Source organism: Bactrocera dorsalis, chromosome 5 (assembly GCF_023373825.1).
Source record: "Bactrocera dorsalis isolate Fly_Bdor chromosome 5, ASM2337382v1, whole genome shotgun sequence".
In the NCBI taxonomy this organism is placed as follows: domain Eukaryota; kingdom Metazoa; phylum Arthropoda; class Insecta; order Diptera; family Tephritidae; genus Bactrocera; species Bactrocera dorsalis.
The window spans coordinates 64,352,755-64,373,165 of NC_064307.1; the positions used below are offsets into that span (position 1 = coordinate 64,352,755).

At 35.1% G+C, this 20,411-nt stretch overlaps 3 protein-coding genes across 5 annotated transcripts in view; 1 reads left to right on the forward strand and 2 right to left on the reverse strand.

The window, feature by feature from the left end:
• LOC105227891 (hydroxyacylglutathione hydrolase-like protein) overlaps positions 1–20,411 on the forward strand; it is a 96,237-nt gene that overhangs the window by 3,625 nt on the left and 72,201 nt on the right. The window lies entirely within an intron of this gene.
• On the reverse strand, positions 6,305–12,030 carry LOC105227890 (uncharacterized). Its single transcript, XM_011207427.4, has 5 exons — positions 10,141–12,030; positions 9,502–9,561; positions 9,044–9,442; positions 8,619–8,959; positions 6,305–6,883 (listed from the first exon to the last, which is right to left on the reverse strand). The coding sequence occupies exons 1-5, from the start codon at positions 10,290–10,292 to the stop codon at positions 6,633–6,635; spliced, it is 1,203 nt and encodes a 400-aa protein (XP_011205729.2). The 5' UTR covers positions 10,293–12,030; the 3' UTR covers positions 6,305–6,632.
• The window catches only part of LOC105227889 (serine-rich adhesin for platelets), a 289,634-nt gene continuing 283,689 nt past the window's right edge, over positions 14,467–20,411 (reverse strand). For both annotated transcript variants that reach the window (XM_049457814.1, XM_049457813.1), the window contains exon 4: positions 14,467–19,426. In XM_049457814.1, the coding sequence (XP_049313771.1) occupies positions 17,208–19,426 (2,219 nt within the window). In that variant the 3' untranslated portion in view covers positions 14,467–17,207. The remainder of the gene's footprint in view (positions 19,427–20,411) is intronic.

A 20,411-nucleotide genomic window follows, 5' to 3' on the forward strand; every position in this document is an offset into this window, starting at 1 on the left:
TTAAGTCCTTTGCTTACATTAATTAAGCCCGTAATAGTAGTCAAGAAGAGCAAGGCAGTACCGACAGAAGAAATAGAATAGGAAGCAACAAACAACTCCACTTTGTCATAAAAACTAAAAAATAATAACTCTAAAGCATACAAACGTTCTTACAGTACGTGTAAAAGCGCAATAACCGAGAATATGAAGAACACTCAGCATAACGGTTGACAGTGAAAAAATGCACAAGCAAAAGTTGTAAGTGAAAGCGCAGAGTCGAGCAAAAAACCCCTACTCACTAACAGCCCGCAAAGGATGTGAGCCAAGGAATTGTATTGCCTGCGCACGCGAAAAACATAAGCGACTGTGACGCCGATATACATAAGTGCCATTATGCAGTAATAACAGAAAAAATAAGGTAGCAAAAAAATGCAGCAATTTCATAAGGAATAAGGACGCCAAGAACCATTGTAATGTTACATGCAGATAAATATGTTTCCATGTAATTCCTTATGTTTTCATATGGATGTAGTAGCGTATCTTGAAGAAATGTGAAACTTTAGCATTGCTGAGGAAAATAACAACAATATCGAGAATATACTATATATTTCTAAGTTACATCTACAGTCAATGTAGCCACAAAGGCGCCGACAGGCAATAACAATTCTAATGCACTTAAAGTTTAGTACAAAAACAATTCTATTTTGCACCAGAAATTATTCACTGTACGCAAACAAAAGCTATAACTACTGTTAAATAATGTTGAACAGTGGGGGAATACCTGAGAATCTAAATCTAAATTACAAAAAATGTATTAAAAGTTATCGTTTAAGAGATTCTTCTTGTTGTTGTTGTTGTTGTAGCGGCAGAGTTCTGCCGTTCCCACGACAGTCGGGTCTACGTAACCGGAACGGACCCGGATTTATGTCCGGCCAAGGACTGTCAACTCGGCAGAACTCTGCCGCTACAACAACAAGAGATTCTTCTTCGTAGGCACTGCTTACGCGGTTATAGACGAGCTTTCAACAGCGCGTCAGTCGTTCATCCTTTTCGCTGTTTGGCGTTAATTGGGGATTCCAAGTGTAGCCGAGTCCCTCTGCACTTGATCTTTCTAACGGAGTCGAGCTCTTTTTGATCCTCTGATTCCCTCGGCGGGCACTGCGTCGAATACCCTCAGAGCTAGAGCGTTTTCATCCATTCGAACGACTTCACCTAGCCGGCATAGCATCTGTCTATTAATTCACTCAACTATGTCAATGTCATCGTATATCACGTACAGCTTATCATTCCATCTAATAAATAAATCTTCCGCAAAACCTTTCTCTCGAAAACTCGTAACGCTGACTCAGCAGATGTTGTCATCGAAGTTATCTAATAGTAAGTCCACGAAACGTACTGTTCAGACGTAGTGGGGACATAGGCAGGAGTGTTAGATGAATGGGCTTTTCGTTGGGCATACAAAGAAGTGGTTGCAGTCATAGGAGTTGGACATATATTTGGTATGTCGGCGTCGAGTCTGCTAATGTGCAGAATCCAAAATGAAGTTGTGTAAGAGTCGCTCTAGACTCTTAGAGCAACTCGAATCTTCGCCTGCAATCGGTGATGGTTGGGACTCTAAGTACGCCATTCAATGGGAGACAGTCGGTGAAGGCTTCATTGTAAATGGTCTTTAGTGCGACGTAAATGAAGGCCTCTTGAGGCGATTTTTCTTACAGTCGACGACTGCAGGGATAGTTTCATGCATCCATAGCCATCACTGTGATATTAAGATTTAGTCTGTAATCCATGATCTGAAAAGATAGTCTAGTTTATCCGTCCATCACCATGGATTGTGTGAGTATATGGTCGTTGTAAATTTAGTAGCAGAGAGTGCCACGCTCTTTACAGAGAAGAAGCGAGAAATACCGGTGAGATAGTTCTTTACTTTCGAACACATACCATCGCTTCCATTGCCTGACGATCATCTACATATGAGTTCCCTCTGGTGGTTGATTCGCTATACGAGGTATGACAATTAAGTAATGAGACTGATTCCATAAAAACCGTATATTTGAAAATTATTCTACAACTCTGCCATCACTTTCAAAATAGTCCCCTTGGGCAGCTATACAGCGATTCCAGCGCGTTTTCCATGCTTCGTAACATTTCTGGAACGCTTCGACTGGGATGTCCGCGAGTACCCTCGTCACGGCCGCCTGGATGTCCGTAATCGACTCAAAATGGGTTCCTTTGACCACCGATTTTGTTTTAGGAAACAAAAAAAGTCACAGGGTGACATGTCGGGCGAATAAGGCGGCTGTTGCAACAGGGCGATCCCTTTAGAGGCCAAATACTGGGACACGCTGAGGGCGGTGTGGCACGGCGCGTTGTCGTGATGAAGGATCCAGTTACGAGCGATGTCTGGGCGCACCCTGTTGACTCGTTTTCGCAATCTTTTGAGTACTAGGCAATAGTAGGCTTGATTCACAGTTTTCCCCAGTGGAACGAATTCTTTGTGGACGATTCCACGGCTATCAAAAAAGGCAATAATCATCGTTTTCACCTTCGACTTGCTCATGTGAACTTGTTTCGGGCGGGGGGCGCGCGGAGACAACCATTGTGAGCTTTGGCGTTTGGTTTCCACGACTAAGAGCACTTTCACCATACACTCTTACAATTTTAGCGTACGTTTCCGAAGCTGTTTCGCCCAATCTGGCGCAAAATTTTATCGCGACGCGTTGCTCTTGATTTCGTTTTTCCATTTTCGTGACGAGCACTACAAACACACGTCTACTCAACTTGACGCAGCAGGCGAACTAAACAAGCTAGAGCGATGGTACATATATCAATAGAGAGAGGAGGGATGCCGGAAAAAGAGTAAGGGAATTTCAAGGTCACAGGTTTACCACAAGCGCGGCAATAAAATCAGTCTCATTACTTAATTGTCAAACCTTCTATGAAAGTTAAGCAGCAGCTGAGAGAAGACACTATTCTGCGAAAATCTCTGTTTAATTTTGACTTAACTTAAGTTTTGTACTCGAAATAGTACGGATAATCATATTAATTTCTAGTAGCGTTGTATGATTCACTGTATCAAGGGATTTTAATAAGTTCACTGATTTGGATTTCAGCATCCTTTTCGATTTTTTTAAGGTTTGGTCTGGGAATATGACTATTTCTGGGGTCTTTTTGGATTTTAACAACTCTGTCCATCATTTTTAAGCCATGATCTGGGTTAGTGACTACTCCCAAGTTTCTTTTTGGCTCAACCGTTTCTAACCAGTTTAAGGTCTGGCCCTCCCACCTCTTAGTTCTACAACAGCTTTCAGTGTTGCTAGACTTTATGACATCCTTTCTTAGATGTCTTCACCACTACATTTGCATGTTTCTTTTAAAAATTCTTCATACTTCCTTCAATTTGCAATGTTTTCATTTTTTAAACTTTTGAAACTTCCCAACACTTGTTGCGGACAGTGTTTTCCTACTGGCAAAGTGCATTACACACCACAACAGCACTTGAACGTTTGAATGAAGTTATTGAAGCAATTGTGTCGTTCGCTGTTGGTATTGTGGTTGTATACAAACATACCCATATACACATTTCTTATACTGCGATTGAGGACGAAAGGACAAATGTCGAAAGTGTTGAAATTTAATTTTTTGCTATCGCATTTTGTCTGATTTACTTACTTCCTTAGCAAAGTACGAACAAATTTATTGCATTTCCCGACAACTTATGGCCAAAAAAAAGGGAACAAAGACACTGTAAGCCACAGGATGGAGCAAGGCGAAAGCGTAAAATATTGCAGTATTATCACCGCATCGCAATGCATAAAGGAGAAAAACGAAGGGAATGAAAAATGTCAGGAAAAGGACAATACAAACAATGCAAAGATAAGCTCGAGCTCAAGCATTGAGTGAAACAATACAACAAATCTACGGTACCAACAGCTCCGGTTCAGTCATCATACAAATTGAGTAGTAAAATCAGAAGTGGGATATACTCGCATATAAGTATTGCACTTGCAGCAGCACACACCCCTACTAAGTGCATGGGTATGATTTTTCTTGTTTGCGGTATTTTGTCCTTCAACTCTTGTCTGTTGTCCAGATGCTTGAACGACAGTAGTGCCTGCAAACAACAATTCAATTGTAGATGGACAATCGGCGTCAAGACAAGATTGCTTGCAACGCTTCACTACTGCCACAGCAGTTGGTTGTCGAACATCGCTCAAAATTGCCGCACAAACAAAGTTGAGTTGAAGCATAGCTTGATGCACTGACGGTACGGACGTAGAGCTCAGAAGGAAGTACGAAAGACTGCGCAGTTTACCATACCCTCAATACTGGCCGTACAATGGCCGCAGTTCAGTGCAGTTGTTTTTGTAATATGACAGTTGTTCCAGTTGGTCAGCTGAAGATTTGGTCAATAGAAAGCAAAAATAGCAGATAAAATGCTCAATGATACTTGGAATTTGAACGAATTGTGACGAAAAACATAAAAACAGGAAACCAAAATAAGAAAACTGAAAACATTTTGAACAGTCTGAAGGAAGCAAAGGTTTAGCAGCTAGTAACATGTTTTGAAGTTTTTCTTGCTTTTGGGGAATCAAAATTTGTGTTTGAAAAAGTTATAACATGAAGAAGTTAACAACATATTTTAGAGCAAACAATTTATTTTCAATTAACTGGGTTTTCAATAAGAGCTCTACACTATTGTTTAAATAAAACAATAACGGTTTTGGATATCAATGAAATTCTTTATTCCTGTGAAAGTACATTCGATGCCATTAGGTATGAAACTCGAATTCTTTTGCATGGGAACCATACGTACGCTTGCAGAAGTCCAGACGCTGAACCCAATTTTCGACGGGTTTCAAGCATAAATCGGTCGATACTGCTGCAATATCACGTTCGATACTCGTACAAAGTTCATCAATCGTCGCTGGCTTGTTGGCATAGATTATAAACTTGACGGAGCTCTACAGAAAAAAGTCTAACGGCGCCAATTTTCAATAAATCGATGGCGCCATCCATATCATGCAATTCGGACTGAAAATATTCGTTTATCATTGAGCGGTAGCGATTTCCATTTACAGTAACGTGTCGGTCCGTGATGATCAGGAAGAAGTACGACCCAATGTCGACGTACCATAAACCGCACCACACCATAATACGAGTATTTTCGTGATACAATGGTGACTCATATAGTACGTGGGGATTGCTGCGCATATTTTGTTTATTGACGAAACCATTCATCTAGAAATGAGCCTTATCGCTGAAGATGATTTTTCGATGAATATCCGGATCATTTTCAAGTTGTTGCTCAGTTCAAGTTAAGATCATACCGACGATTCTAGTGGCCAAGCGGCTTCAGTTCTTGCGTCATTTAATCTTGTAATGATTTAGTCCAAGACCCTTTCGGAAAATTCGCCACGTCGACGTCACAGTTATGCCCAATGCTTGAGAACGACGTTTGAGAGACTGATTTGGATCTTTCTCAATTGATGCGCTAGCGTCAGCAATATTCTCGACACTACGGGCGCAACTTTGTCTCATTGGCACGGAAACATTTTGTACTGTGCCTGTGGGTTCAAAATTTTCCACTAGAAGCGTAATTGCTGATCTGCCAGGACAAGTAAGACGGCCATAAACTGGACGTAGCACTCTTAAAGTTGAGGTTACTGACTCCGAATTTCGGTAGTATATTTTAATAATTTTGACTCGTTGTTGGATCGCATATCTTTCCACGATTAAATGGTAAACCTTAGTATATCAAGATAAATTAGGAAAAAATATGGCGTCGAGTGAAGGACATGGTGCTTGAAAATCGTCAGGCAAGTGTTAGAAAGATGGCAAGAGAGCTCGACATCTCTTGCGAGACGTTCGAATGAGTTTGGTGGATATTTTGGGTATTAAACGCGCTCTTGTTCGACTCGTCTCGATAAAGCTGAATTTTTTTCAAAAAGCGTACCATAAACAGGTCTCTTTGGACATAACCATAAATGACCAAGTTTATGAGTTCAGTTAATTCTTTGTTTACCTTAAAATTGAATACCGTTGCAAGTTTAAATGTCACTCCATCTATCCCGAGCATAGTTTATTATTAATTCCGATTGACGTGCCATCAACTCAGATCTTTATTAACGATTGTCAGCAGACAACAACAAAGAAGAGAAAATAACAAAAAAAAATAAAAAAAATCAAAGGAAAGCAATTGACGCGCGAAACTAGCCCATAACATCCATTCAAGCGACTACAGCCAATATGCGGGCACTAAAAATAGAACGAACCTTGATGGAAGGCAGTAAACAAAAGTAGAGAAAGCGAGTGCTAAATATTGAGATTCCTTCCATTTTCCAACGCGTCAACAAGATGAGCAATGAACGTTTTATTAACAGAGCATTCTGCGAATATATACGGGTATACGAAAGTGCATTTGACAAAGAAGAAAATGAAAAACATTGACAAGCACTGCAAAGGACAGACGTCGCACAAGCTTAACGCTTAAAAAATGACGTTCGATACGATTGTTGCTAGTAATAAATTTCCATTTGTTTCAGTAAAAAAAAAATTGTGATTTCATTCTTGCATTATATTTTTTACAACTGCAAAAGGTTCTCGTCATCTACATGGCACAGCGTCTGCTCCCTTGCTCTCTGCTTTTTAAGTTTTTAATGGCATAATTGTTCTAGAATTTTAATTTTACAATGACAATGCTCCTGCATCATATTATATATAGACTCAATTTCATGCAAGAAATTCTCCAACATCTCTGGACGTCGAAAGATATCCGGATCTACAGTGACATTGTTATCTCTCAAGATACTCCAACGCTTCATGCTGTTTACAATATCCTCACAGAAATCGGTTTTCTTTTCTACTACTGATGACTTGCGTTGTGCTAGTTTTGATTTGGCAGAGGCTAGTAATGTGAAAGAGAAATAGAAATTTTAATTTAGTCGCAATGGTTAAGATTATTGGGTTTGAAAATTTGTGGCAAGGTTTGTGTCTAAGCTAAAATATGGCGCTTTCTTAAATGGTTTGTTTATAATCTCCAGATATTTTTTTTTCTAAATGTGTATGGGTAGTTTTTTTTAGAAATTGGGTTTTCAAGTGGAAGCAAAGTGCAATGATTTCAAACAAGTAACCATACTGGCTTGGCGAATAAATTTTAGCCGAGGCATCATTCCTTTCACGCTTATCTGCATAGACAAGCGATTTCACATGCCTCCACAAAAAATAGTCACGGCCAATAGGTTACTTCACAGGCTCTCGAAGTGTGGTAACGCACTAACAAAAAGCTTCCTTCAATAAGTTGCTTATTTCATTGGCTGAGTGGCATGTCGCGCCGTTTTATTTGAACCAAAGTTCGTCCATATCAATATCCTATAATTCAGGCACGAAAAAGGCATAAATCGTGGCTTTATCGCGTTTTCCATTGGCTTCAACAAGGATGTCGCTAATTTTTAAAGAAACCAATGATTCACTCGACCCATAGAGGAAACTATGATGTTTTGAAGATAAAACTGCGTCTCATCATCACTCAAAATCCGACAATTTTGTTTACTAACGTACTCATTGAACCAAAAGTCCAAAAGTGCTTCCTCGTTGGACAAAACTTTATTGTGAAGGTTGAGATCGGTGACTATCTCGCTTTGAGTCCATTCATCGAACGTGAGTCCATTCATCGAACGTGCAAAGCTCTGAGTGGCCGTTTGGCTTCAATTCTTGCACGAGCTTAATTTTGCAAGTCCGCAAACCAAGATCCTTCCGCAAAATCTTACATGAATTGGATGAGCGCAGCTCCAATTGTTCCGCACATTGACTAATAGACTCAAACAGGTCTTCTTCGATCCTTAGCAATGCAATGGCATCCTCGGAGTGCATTTTACGGCCTTTCTGAGATTGACATAATCCACCAGAGTAAACGTGGTGCGAAACTGATTCTTGGTTGCTCTAACTACCGACTCTGCAAGGCGATTATGTCGACCGAATATTGGACGCAGCGCGTGAAGCGTCTTACCATCATATTGGTGATAAGTTTCCACGATTTGCAAACTTTGTTCCGGAGTAAGTTTGTTCATTATGAAATGGCAAACCGTACTACGAAACAAGTTTTGCCTCATTGAAAACCACTCGTCCTTTCGTTTCACAGCAGTTATGAGGTCGGAGAATGGAATCGGAGCAACACTTGGCCTATGATGAGATCCAATAAAATTGAATTCCTTTCGCGGCAGATATTGCCACGGAAAATTTAGTCAAAAGGGTGAACGGATTTCTTGGACTATGATAAGGTCCAATAAAACGAAATATTTGCTTTCGGTGAAAAGGTTAGATTCTTCTTCTTCTTTAGATTAGATTATGCAATCTTTGAAGTAGTGATATCCTATGCCTTGTAAGTCGATGGGACTATATACTATTTTTACTATAAACTATTTATTGAGCAGTTTTCGAGCTCAGATTTCGAATGACAGAAACATCGGATCGGCTGATCAGAGCTTTGTCTATGGGGCGTTGATTTTAAGAAGAAAACGAGCCCATATTTGGATCATTAGGTTTCGGATACTCCACTTATTCAGAGAAAATCTATCTACGTATTTTTTCAACAGAGCCAGCTTTTAATAACCCTTTCGTTGACCTTAGTGTTTTGAACTCACCCGCTGTTTTCTTCTCTTTTCGTTCGACGGACCTGTGTCTTTTCTTCACCGCTCGATGCTTGTCACGTAATTGCGCTTTGGCGGCTTGTTCGTACATATTTAAGATGTTGTACATACGACGATCTACATCTTTAGATTTTTCCAAAATTTCGCATTTCGGATCGCAATAACCATGTACATTAGGTCCCGGATATGGTACCAATGTATTGTAAGAAGAATGCTCAAACTTTTTGCGCGCAATATTTGTCTGATTATCCAGCTTGGCGCGCAGTTGTCGCACATATTTATTATGCTGCTTGAAGGACATGGCTGCTAGCAGTTTTTCTACTTTCGAGAGACAGCTAGAAATATACGAGAGAAATTTAAATTGCGGTATGTTCTCTCATTGCACAACGAACAAAGCATGGTATAGAGCGCAAACTCACTGTGAGTTCCTCAACGAATAAACACCGGGTATTTGATAGGTGCGCAACATATGGTGTAGCTTGAAGGCCACACACTGCAGTAGCTCTTCGGCGGTTAAAACTTGCGACTTCAATAATTGGCTGTGATCGTGTATGTATTGACGTGTGTACCAACCTCGCCACAGTGCTTGTATCTTCTGCGCTTGCCGGAAATAATATTGCTCGACTACCGCTTGAGTTTCCTCCTCTAGCTTACGATATGTATGATGTCTTCTGTAGAATTTGCGCCACTCAAATTGTATACGTATGGCTGCGGTACGTTTACGTTGATAGATACGCTGATAATACCAACGACGTAGGTATTTTTGTATGGTACGTGCGGCCTTAAACTGCAGATAGTCTAACCGTAGCAGCGATGTGCTGTATGGAATCAGTTTGAGCTTAATTCTTAAATTGTAACGGTAATAAAAGACACTTACCGTGACAACTGCATTTTAGATTTCTGTTTAATGTCTGAAGCGGACCACATTTCTTCATACCTGTATGAATATTGGGATATTAAAACGTCGAATGATCTTACAAACTTTCGAAATTAGAAGTTTAGCACTCAAGATGACTCGGCACAAAAACGAGTGGCCTGCTAATAAACGCCAGTTTTGTTGACGCTAATTCTTTCTAACATTACACAATATGAAAGCTCTCTTCTTGAAAGTTTCTATCTAAGTTTGGTAGTTAAATGTTCTAATTTAGCTAAAAAAGCTTCTAGAACTATTTTTTGTATTTATAAGCTTTCAATTGAAGCTTTCATAAAGCTTTTTAAACGCTTTTTGGATCAAAATGGCGGGAATAGAACATCAGCTAATTTTTATTGGTCACAAGTGGCTTTACCGAGGTTCTATTACCGCCAGTTTGATCCAAAAAGCTTTTTAAAAGCTTTTTATTGGTCACAAGTGGCTTTGCTGACATAAATTCGAATTACAAGCGCTCTATTTTTATGGCATCATAAAATACTGCGAATAGTAATCCAAGTGCGATCTCTCGATCAGCCAACCTAACTTAACCTAACCTAGATCGCTCCACAGTCATGCCTTTTTCACATATTATATGCAAAAACTTACCAGCCCTGGAAATCTTCTTGCGAGAAAAACATTTGTTTGGTATCGTAAATGCTCTCCAGCGTACGTAGTGGTATGCCCGATTCGACGTCCTTAACTTCATGGGTAACCGGCTTTTTGTGAGATTGACGCACAGATCTCTTAGTAGAAGTCATATTGTTTGTTGAAGCTTTGTATACTAGTATTTAAGAGAGTGATATTAATTTTAAAAGCTTTAAAAAATATGTCTCGTTGCTGAAGTAAATTTTAATTTATTTTTAAACTGACAGAGGCGTTCAGAAAAACCTTTTAAAGAATGTTTCAAGCTTTTTGGTATTAATTTTCAAGTACGGGGTGTTCTATAGTTTCAGGTTTGAAGTTGTAAAGGCATACTTACGCTATTATAAAGGGTGATGCCTAATAATGTTCCTTCGAATGATTATAAACATTCCTCATAAAATTTGAAGTTTCTGTGTTTTGGAATAACAATTCTAGTTTTATCGTTTGTTTTAAATTTTTGCTAATTTTTTATTTTATTTTTATTTTATTTTTATATAGTAATTTTTATACATATACATGAACAGTTACATATTAGGCACCAAAAACAGTTAATTTTTCAAATATCTTAATTTTTTTTTGGAAATGAAAAACTTAACTGTTTTGGCTTAGGTTAATACATATGTACATAAATTATGCAGCTTAAGTTTAGATACTTCGAAATTAACTTTTATGATATGAGAGTACAAAAATTTAGAGAGAGTGAAAGTAAATGAGAATTTTGTAGACTTAAAATTATAATACAATAAACATAAATATTTCTAAATTACAAATATAAATTTAAGCATTAGTTAGCTAAAAATTTAACCAATTTACAAACAAGAGAAATAACTAATGCTAATTTAATGAATTACATAGTAAATTATTTATATAAATTACGAATTTTAAAATAATAATTTCCATATGAGCTAAAAAGTAGTTTACAGTCAATAATTTATTTGAGTGCGTATAGTTAACTAAAATTTAAATTTTTGGTTGATAATATAATTATTAAAATTTTGATAATTTAAAAAAATAATTTTTGATAATTTAAAAAATTAAAATTTTGATAATTAAAAAATTAAAATTTTGATAATTTTGTAATTTTCAAATTAAGAATTATGTTATAATTTTTGTATGAGTTTTTTTGTATCTTTAAAAAATATTCTCGTTTTTGGAATTTTTCGCTTATTTTTTCAAAAAAATTTTATAGTCATTCTCTGCTATAGAATATTTTGTATGAGATTTATCTAATTTTTATTGCTTTTGTTTGTTCAATAATTTTTTTAAATGTATTTTCTATTGAAAACATTTTTTAAAATGTTAAAATGTGCTAATCTAAAATGAGTTTTCGAAAATTTTGAAGTTATTTTATGAATATAAAAACAAAAATGAATTTCCGAAAACTTTTAAATTATTTTATATATAGAAAATGGTTGCTTAAAAAAATTGTGAACATTGTTTCGAAATTGTGTTCAAATAATATTTTTGTTTTTATCAAATATCTTTTTTTAGTTAGTTTTCCAAAATTTTTATACAAAATAAGTTTTTTTGGAATACTTTCGTTGCTTTCTAAGATTTTTTTCATAATAAATAATTTCTATGGTTGGCAAAAAAAATGTTTTTCCAATTTGTTTTTTAAACTATTCTTTGTGAAATTATTTTTGCAATACTCATTTTTGGGACTATTGCTTTCGTTTAGAACAAATTTAATGGTTTAAAAAAACAAAAAAATTTTTTTGTGCGAAGAATTTTGGAAATTCAAAAAAAAAAATTTGTCGAATATTTCTATTTCAGAAAAAAATTTTTCTTTTCCACTCTTTCAAAAAAATGTCGTTGAATATTTTGCTCAAACAAATTTTTGTATACATTTTTTGAAAACAAATTTCTTTGAAATTTTTTTTTTATATAAATTGGAACAAATTTTTGTAAATTTCTTACCAAAACAAATTTCTGCAAATTATTCTGGAAATTTGTTAAAAAATATTAATTCGAATATTTCTTTTTCAGAAGAAATTTTTCTTTTTCACTTTTAAAAAAAAAAAATTTTGAATATTTGTTTAGAATATATAAATGTTTGCGAAATTTTTTTTTTACAAAAAGGGAAAAGAATTTTGGAATTTTTTTAAAATCATTGTTTCGAATATTTCTTTTCCAGAAAAAATGTTTATATAATTTTTTTTTTTCCAAACACATTTTTGGACAATTTTTTCTTCCAAAATAAATTTGAGTGAAAATAATTTTGGAAATTTGTTGAAAAAGTATGGTTTCGAATATTTAATTTTCAGAAGAATTTTTTCAGTGTTCTTTGTTTTAATAAATAAAATAATTTTTTTAGATTAGCTCTTTTTCAAAACAAATTTTTGTAAAAAAATTATTTAAATTTGTTGAAAAGAAATTGTTTCGAATATTTTCTTGTTCAAAAGAAGTTTTTTGATGTTCTCATTTTCAAAATAAATTTTTTGAATATTATTTTCAAAATAAATTTTTTGAATATTTTTTCAAAACAAATTGTTATTTTTTTTTTATATACATTTTTGAGACAATTGCCTTTTTAAAACAAATTTTGTATAATTTTTTTCAAAACAAATTTTTAAATATTTTTTTTTTTCAAACAAATTTTTGTGAAAAAAGTTGTGGAAATTTTTGGTAAAAAATTTATTTTTTTGTGAAAAAATTTTTGGAAAGTTTATTTCTGTTTTCGTTTTCGTTTATTTATTTTTTTTTCGTTATTGAAAATTTTTAAAAAATATTTATAGTTACATATACATATTTTTTTTCGTAATTCTATAAGACTTTCGCTAGGTGTTAAAAGTTTTTTGTTGGGAATTTCGTTTTTGTTGTGCGAATGGTTTGTTTTTCTTTTTTGTTATCGTGTGTTTGTGTGCAATTTATTACTGTTTTTTTTTATCAAAAAGTTGCTTTACAATTTATGTAAATGCGTTAAATTGTTGTTGTCTACATAATTACTTGTGTAATAAATACTTTTCGGTTAAAAACTTTTTTGTGTTTTTTAATGGTAAAAATAAGTAATAAAATGTCTGTGTTTTTAATGCTAATTTTTTTATAGTAACTTTTCTTTGCTATAATCGCTTAAGCGGTGTCTACGCCAATAAAGAAGACGAAGAACTTTTCTTTGCCGAAAGTTATATAAAAAATAATATAAAAATAATTTTAAAAAATTTTAATTTTATGTTTTTACTATGGCCAATGTGATACGCACAGTCGGTGGAAAATTTTGAAATTTCGATTTTTTTTCAAATAAAAAATTTTTATATTATAAAAAATTCAAATTAAAAAGTTTTGCGCTTAAATTTGAACTTAATAAATAGTGCTCTTGAAATAGCAGCATTTAGCTAATAGTTTTTAACTTTTTTTAAATTGTTTTTGTTGCTCTTAAAATAACAGTATTTAGCATTTAGAAGCGCTTAAAGTTTTCAAATTTTGTTTACATGTTCTTTTTTAATATTTAAAAAAAATTATGTTTTAAAATTTTTTGAAAATATTAAAAAATTTTTAAATTTTTTTGAAAATTTAAAAAAAAAAAAATTTAAAATTTTTTAAAAATATTTTAAATAATTTTTAAAATACTAAAAAAAAAAATAAAAATTTTTTTATTCAACATTTATTTTTAATTTTCGTATAATTTTCATTTAATTGCTAAAAATGTATATTTTTAAATTTGTAATTATATATTTAAAACGCTTTAAGTTGTTTAAAATAGTTTTATAAAACCTTAATATATTCATAAAAAATTTACTCGCAGGTTGCTATCGAAATTTAAAAAAATAAATTGTTAAAATTCTAACAATAAAAAAGTGGTTAAAAAATTAAAAAACTGTTTCGAAACGCTAAAAAAATATTTAAAAAATGTTAAAATTATAACAATGCTTTTAAGAGCTTAAAAAATTAAAAAAAATAATATTAAAAAAAGTAAAAAAAAATTAAGAAAAATTTTAAAATTCTAACAATGCTTCAAAGAGCTAAAAAATATGAACAAAATATCATAAAAAAATATATTATAAAAAAAAAATATTATAAAAAATTTGGCATGACTTAAAAAATTATGAAAAGTTGTTAAATTTCCAACAACGCTTTGAAGAGCATGGAAAATAAAAAAATATGACTTAAAATTAAATTTGCTTCGTATAGCTTAAAACACAACAAAAAATTATTTAAAAAAATTAAAATATGTTTCGAATATCTAAAAAAATAATAAAATTCTAACAATGCTTTGAAGAGTTTAATAAATAATAAATAAATATTAAGAAAAAACTAAAAAAATTCTTCTATAGTTTAAAAAAAAAATAATTAAAACATTTTGAAATTCTAATAATGGTCTGAAGAGCTTGGAAAATAATAATAATAAAAAAATTACTAAAAATAAAAAAAATTAATTTGCTTGAAATAGAATAAAATTTATAAAAAAAAGGATTAAAAAAAATTAAAAAATGCTTCGCATGACTTAAAAAAATTATTAAAAAAAAATTGTTAAAATTCCGACAACGCTTCGAATATCTAAAAAAAAAAATTATAAAAAAAATTATTTTGTTCAATTTGAAAACTTTCACACGTGCTTGTATGTATACATTATACCTCATCATATTTTTTCAAGCTTGCCTGCGTGCTATATTGCCTGCTTAAAAACAAAACCGTTTCTGGAACATTGTCCTATCACATTTTATATATAAACATACCTATGTATTTATATAATTTAAATTAAAAATATATTATATTACATAATCTGTAAATTATAGCTATGTCAATAAAAATAAATCAGTTTAATTGCAAATGTCTTCTGATTCGTGTGTGTCAGTGTGTGTGTGCATAATTAATGTAGGCGTTTTTTCAACGCAAAACAAAAAAAATTTCCATAAAAATACAAAAAAAATATAAGAACAAAAAAAAAACAATAACAAAAAGCGTTCACTAAATTGAAATGACACGCATTTCATATCAGGAAATGGAAAATAAAATGAATAAACAACAACAAAAAACACAATGAATTTGTACACATTGATTTTAATGCGATTTTAATTGCCAATAAAAATATTATTACACAATTGCCAATTACGTTAAATAATGCGACAGTACAAAAACAAAAATAGAGAAAAAATGCAAATAAATTAAAAATAAATATTTGTGTGAGAATTTGTTGTTCCTTTTTTGTTTTTTTGCTGTCTTTGGACACACGTAAACGCCTACAAAATTTATTATTTAAATTATCTTTGCCAATTGCTGATTTTTTCGCGCTTTCTTTCAGTACATTCCAATATAATGCACACATATGCATTTTAATAGTAAAATTTGTTACAAAAAAATGAAAAATAATCATTTGCCATAGTGTAGTGCTTAATTCCTAAGTAAATACAATGTTAAATTAAGATTTAAAATGAGAATTATAATTTTGTTTTTTTAGTTGAATATTTTTCCAATAATTGCTGGTGATTGTATTGACACTTTCATAGTTTTGTGGGTTTATTTGCTTGCTGAGATTATAGTGTCGGCAATGCCAAGTGAATATATGCATATAATTCCATACATATACACAAAATCACAAATAGAGGGTTCCATAAGCTTTAAGCTTTAATAAGACATATTTTTGACGTTTCAAGATAGTGCGCCAAAAAGCTTAAGACTATGCCTGTACCACAGCTAACGATCACTGAGTGACAGTTAGGAATATAATACATGTTGTTGTTGTTGTAACGGGTACCTAATCCTAGTTGCGATGGTAAAGAATAGATAAGTTGTCGTCGACGTCATCCAACGGTAGGCGCAGTTAACTTGCTGTTTCGACAGGGTCGGACCAATAGGAGAATGTTTTCAGATAAGTAGGGTTAGCAGAGCATGCAAAAAGGTGGTCAGTGTAATGTGGGACCAATTGCACGCTGAACAAATGTATGACATATATATATGATATATCAGGGTCTATTCCGGATAAGTAGAAGTTTAACCTGCTACAACATCCAGAACGAAGCTGCGCAAGAGTCCCTCTTGTTTCTAGTGGCGATTCCCACCACAGTCGATTGTACGCACCGGAATTGACTCGTATTTTATCCGGCCAAAGGCTGTTATTCTGGAGATCTAAACCCGTTTAGATCGGTAGGCCTGAGAATGTAATACGACGCCTACGGCGGCTCGTTAGGGTCAGAGTTGGTGTACATACATAGTTCAAAACCTACTTCTATAAAGTCTAATAAAAAGAAGAACATTATTTTTGCATTGAAATGAAAGCTGTGTTTAATATAGTTAACGTTTTATTCGATAACTTCTTGCCATATCATAATGCCCCTATTTTATAAACCCTCGTCTCTATTAGTAAAAAACTGGGGCAGTCGATATTCATAAGCTTCTCTAGAGTCGAATTTTTCACTTGCATAATCTTTCGCTGCATAAGAACCCAGCTCTCTGAGCTGCTGGCGAGTCACTACCGTTGTGTGTGGTCTAGCGTTGTACTGATGGCACATAATTCCACACTTATTGGTTTCTCATTACTTTTTAGCAACGAAATATCAATGATTAATATGGCTATGAACTCTCTAGAACTGTACTGCATATTGAAACTACTTTTTTGTTGAAGATAAGTTAGCTCTAAACCTTTGTCCTACAACAGATTTTGTTAAATATCATAATAGTAGCCTATATTCAAGAAAAATCCACTTAGGTGTGGAAATTGGCTAAGCAGTGCAAGTCTGGTGCCTGACTTTGCTAAATACACCATATGGTTATTGTTTAAACATTTACGTTATGTAATATCATGATTTTATTTTGAGTTCTTTGAAACACCCAACATTTGTAACACTTTAAGGGTCTCAGTAATTCAACACTCAATCTACCTATAATTCTTTTAAAAGCGATTAACCCTCAAAACTAAATAAATAATGTCACACCCACCGAAGCAGTTTAAACATAAACTTGACTAAGTTTCTTAACTACAACAACATATGTAATTCAGTTTCCAAAAGCCTGCGCCCACCACTGAGCATCATGAGCAGCACCTTCTAACACTTAATCTCGCTTTATTTCCTACATTAACGCCATCCGCCCGCCATCTATGCCATAGACGAGTGCGACGTACTTGAGATGTGACTCAAACTGGTCGCTTCCGAACTGGGCACCGTTCGATAATGATTTTTTAGTCTCTCGCTACGTGATGGCATACAAAATTTCCACACCGCCAACGCGCATATGACCGTGAAAGCGACAAATACTGTTGCGCCTATATAACGAACCTCGGGACGTGTGAAGAATTGTCGTACACTAGGCTGATAGACCGTGGGTTGTGGTATGGGCGGTGAGGGTGCCGACGTTGAGAAAGTGTACCAAGAGATGACAGTTGAAACGGTTTGTGTGGCTGCGGTGCTGGAGTATGGTGAGTTTGTGGTATGTGTGGTGGATGTCTGTGGCCTTGCGGTGCTGGGAAGAGGTGAGCTGGTTGAGGAACTGTAAAGATCCGTAGAGCTTGTCTCCAAAGACACCAAAGGTGTCGTTGAAATGGTTGTAGTTGAATCAGTTAAAGTGGTACTAGAAATTCCGATTGTGGTACTAGTGGAATCCAGTTCTGTAGTCGTCGATTCAGTTGGCTTGAAGTTGGTGGTAGTTGTAGACTCAGTATTACCAATGGCGAGTGGTGTTTCTTGTGAAGTTTCCGTGGATGTAGTAACTTCTTTATTACTAGCAGCAACCGTAGTCGAAGCGTTGTCAGCCACTGAAGCGCTTGTTGTCATACTGAACTCCTTGCTATTCTCTGTACTGCTTGACGCTTCGATTGTAGAAGTTTCAGTAGAAACTGTTTCACTAGTGCTGCTCACAAATGCAGGCGTCGATGTTGGTTCAACAGTGGATGTCGATTCCGAATTTGAAGAAGAAGTAGGCGTAGAAATATCAGCCTTTGATTCCAATATAGACTGCGTTGTATTTTCACCAGTTTGGTCTAATATTTCATGCGTCGAAGTACTACTCTCCTCGGTGGATGTGTGGATCACAGGACCGAAGTAAGACTCGGATGCAATATCATCAATGCTTCTAGTGGTGGTTGTAGACTCAGTGGTACTCGCCGAGACATCTGTGCTAGTCGTAGATACGTCAGTGGTTGTACTTGAAGCGTATGTAAGTTCCGCTTTTTCTTCATTACTGGCTGATTGATTTTGGAGAGCAATATGCGCTGTTGAAGATTCTGAGGACATGGATTCTATGGAAGTCAAAGTGAAAGTGGCTAGCGCTGCAGGTTCCGAAGAGTTTTTAGTCGTACTGTTATCAAGTATTGTGGCTACAGTTGTTGTGGTTGTAGATTCACTTTGCAGTTCTTTTTCAGCTCGGCTTGATTTACTTATATCTGTTGAGTTCTCGTGGGCAATCAATACATTTTCCACGCCCACTGGACACTGTGGACAACATTGTCCAGGTACTTTTACGGGGTTACTACAAGTGGTGGGCATACACAAGCTTCCCACACATTCTCGTTCACCATTTTCACAATGACATTTGGTGCACCAATTGTTCTCATACCAATCGCTGCCATGCAACATGGGCTCATTCGAATCGGCAGCGTAACAACTGTGCTGTGTTTCAATCTCGCCCATTTCATTCATGGGGCACTCATTGTGGCAAAGTTCAGGTCCATTTTCACCATGGCAACTGCAACGTGTGCATGCATCACGCCAGTAGGGTTGGACATCAGCATCGCTACATTCTCTTTTCGGCGCGCAGGCGTAAGTTGGACAACAGTCACCTGGTACACCTTTAGCCTCGTGTACTCTTACGGCGACCTCAGCGTTCGCACATTGCGGTAGTGACCCACAGGGCTTGCATTTGCAATCTTCTACACTGGAATAGCGTCGTCTCCGACGTCGTTGTAGACTCTCAAGTGTCATGCTCGGACAACATATTTGTAACATGCGCTCATGCTCATCTATGGCTTCGGTAGGACCATTGTCAAAGTGTAGCTGACGCTTCACCAGCACAAGTTCAGGTCCTTTTTCAGTCTCCAAGTCTTTTGTGGCTCTATCGTCGGACAGCTGACCTAAAGTCGAATTTGCTGCAACTGGCAACGCAGTAACATCACTCAATTCCATCGGTAGTTCATCAAAGTGTTGCTCCACCGCATCGCCGAGATCTTCCACCTCATCGTAGAAGTCATGCGGTGGCATAAGCTCCTCGGGTCCATACAGCACATCGAATGCAGGCGCTGGCTCACTTTCTATGCTGTCTGGCGGACAGCTGTCAGTATCCGTTGTACATTCTATCTGACTGCAGTCGTAGTCGAAAGTAACTGGCGGAGAAGAGGAAGAGAAAAAAGTAAAATTTTTATTAGAACGCATTTGAATTTATGAGAGATAGTTTTAAGAAGTTATTTTGACAAAATTTTGGCAATTCGTTATAAAATTTGATACATTTGGAGGTTTCCAACTTTTTTTTTTAAGAAAAAACACAGAAACTTAAAATTTTTTGGGCTATGTTTATTATCATTCGAAAGAACTTTCTTTGACATTCATGTTTCGAGGACTATCTCTTTTCAAGTGTTGGCCACGGCTATGTTTCAGATGGTCCAACCGTGAATTCAACTTTCTCTGACTCGTTCGAGGATTTCGATTGGTAACTGGCCAACGACACACGTGATGTTTTGTTTCAAAGCCTGAATCGAAGGAGGAAATGTGGACCGATGATTCTACCGGCCCCCAAACCACACCAAATCGTTGTTTTTTCTTGATAAAATGGCCGCTCTTGAGTCTCTTCAGAAATTAGCCTCATCGCTGAACAAAATTTGCCGCGAAAACATCGGATCTTCTTGGAAATTTTCAAGAGCTTATAGAGTGAAGCGATCTGTCAAAAAAGGCAATTGAGAAAAGTACCTTTACTTGGATCACCCGTTATGATAGTTCTAGAGAATTTTGGTGTAGTTTAGAAAATATATTCCAAAAATAATTTAAAATTGCTGGTATCCGCTCAAAAAGTTCTAGAGCAAAGATCGCCGGTCCTAACAGTACATACATATATACTACATCTTTTTCTTCTTTTTGCATTTTTCAACCGCTCAGTAACCTACAAACACATTGAAACACCGTTATACAACTACATTCTAATAAGAACAACTATCATTGAAGTAGCATGTGGCATGCGGCAAGTGACATTTGTTTACCTTGTCGACCAAGGAGTCATATGAGTAATCTCCTGTCGCATGTTTGCTATTTGTTCGGCAACAGAAGCATTCTTTGCCGAGTAACTATTGTTTTAAGCGCTTCTTCTTCTGCTATGCA

Excerpts from the sequence above, each read along its gene's own strand:
- LOC105227890 (XM_011207427.4), bottom strand. The coding sequence starts at position 10,292 with ATGACTTCTACTAAGAGATCTGTGCGTCAATCTCACAAAAAGCCGGTT. Across the intron at positions 9,443-9,501 it reads TCTAAAATGCAGTTGTCACG|CACATCGCTGCTACGGTTAG; the intron begins GTAAGTGTCTTT and ends GATTCCATACAG. Across the intron at positions 6,884-8,618 it reads AAAAGAGAAGAAAACAGCGG|CCTCTGCCAAATCAAAACTA; the intron begins GTGAGTTCAAAA and ends TCACATTACTAG.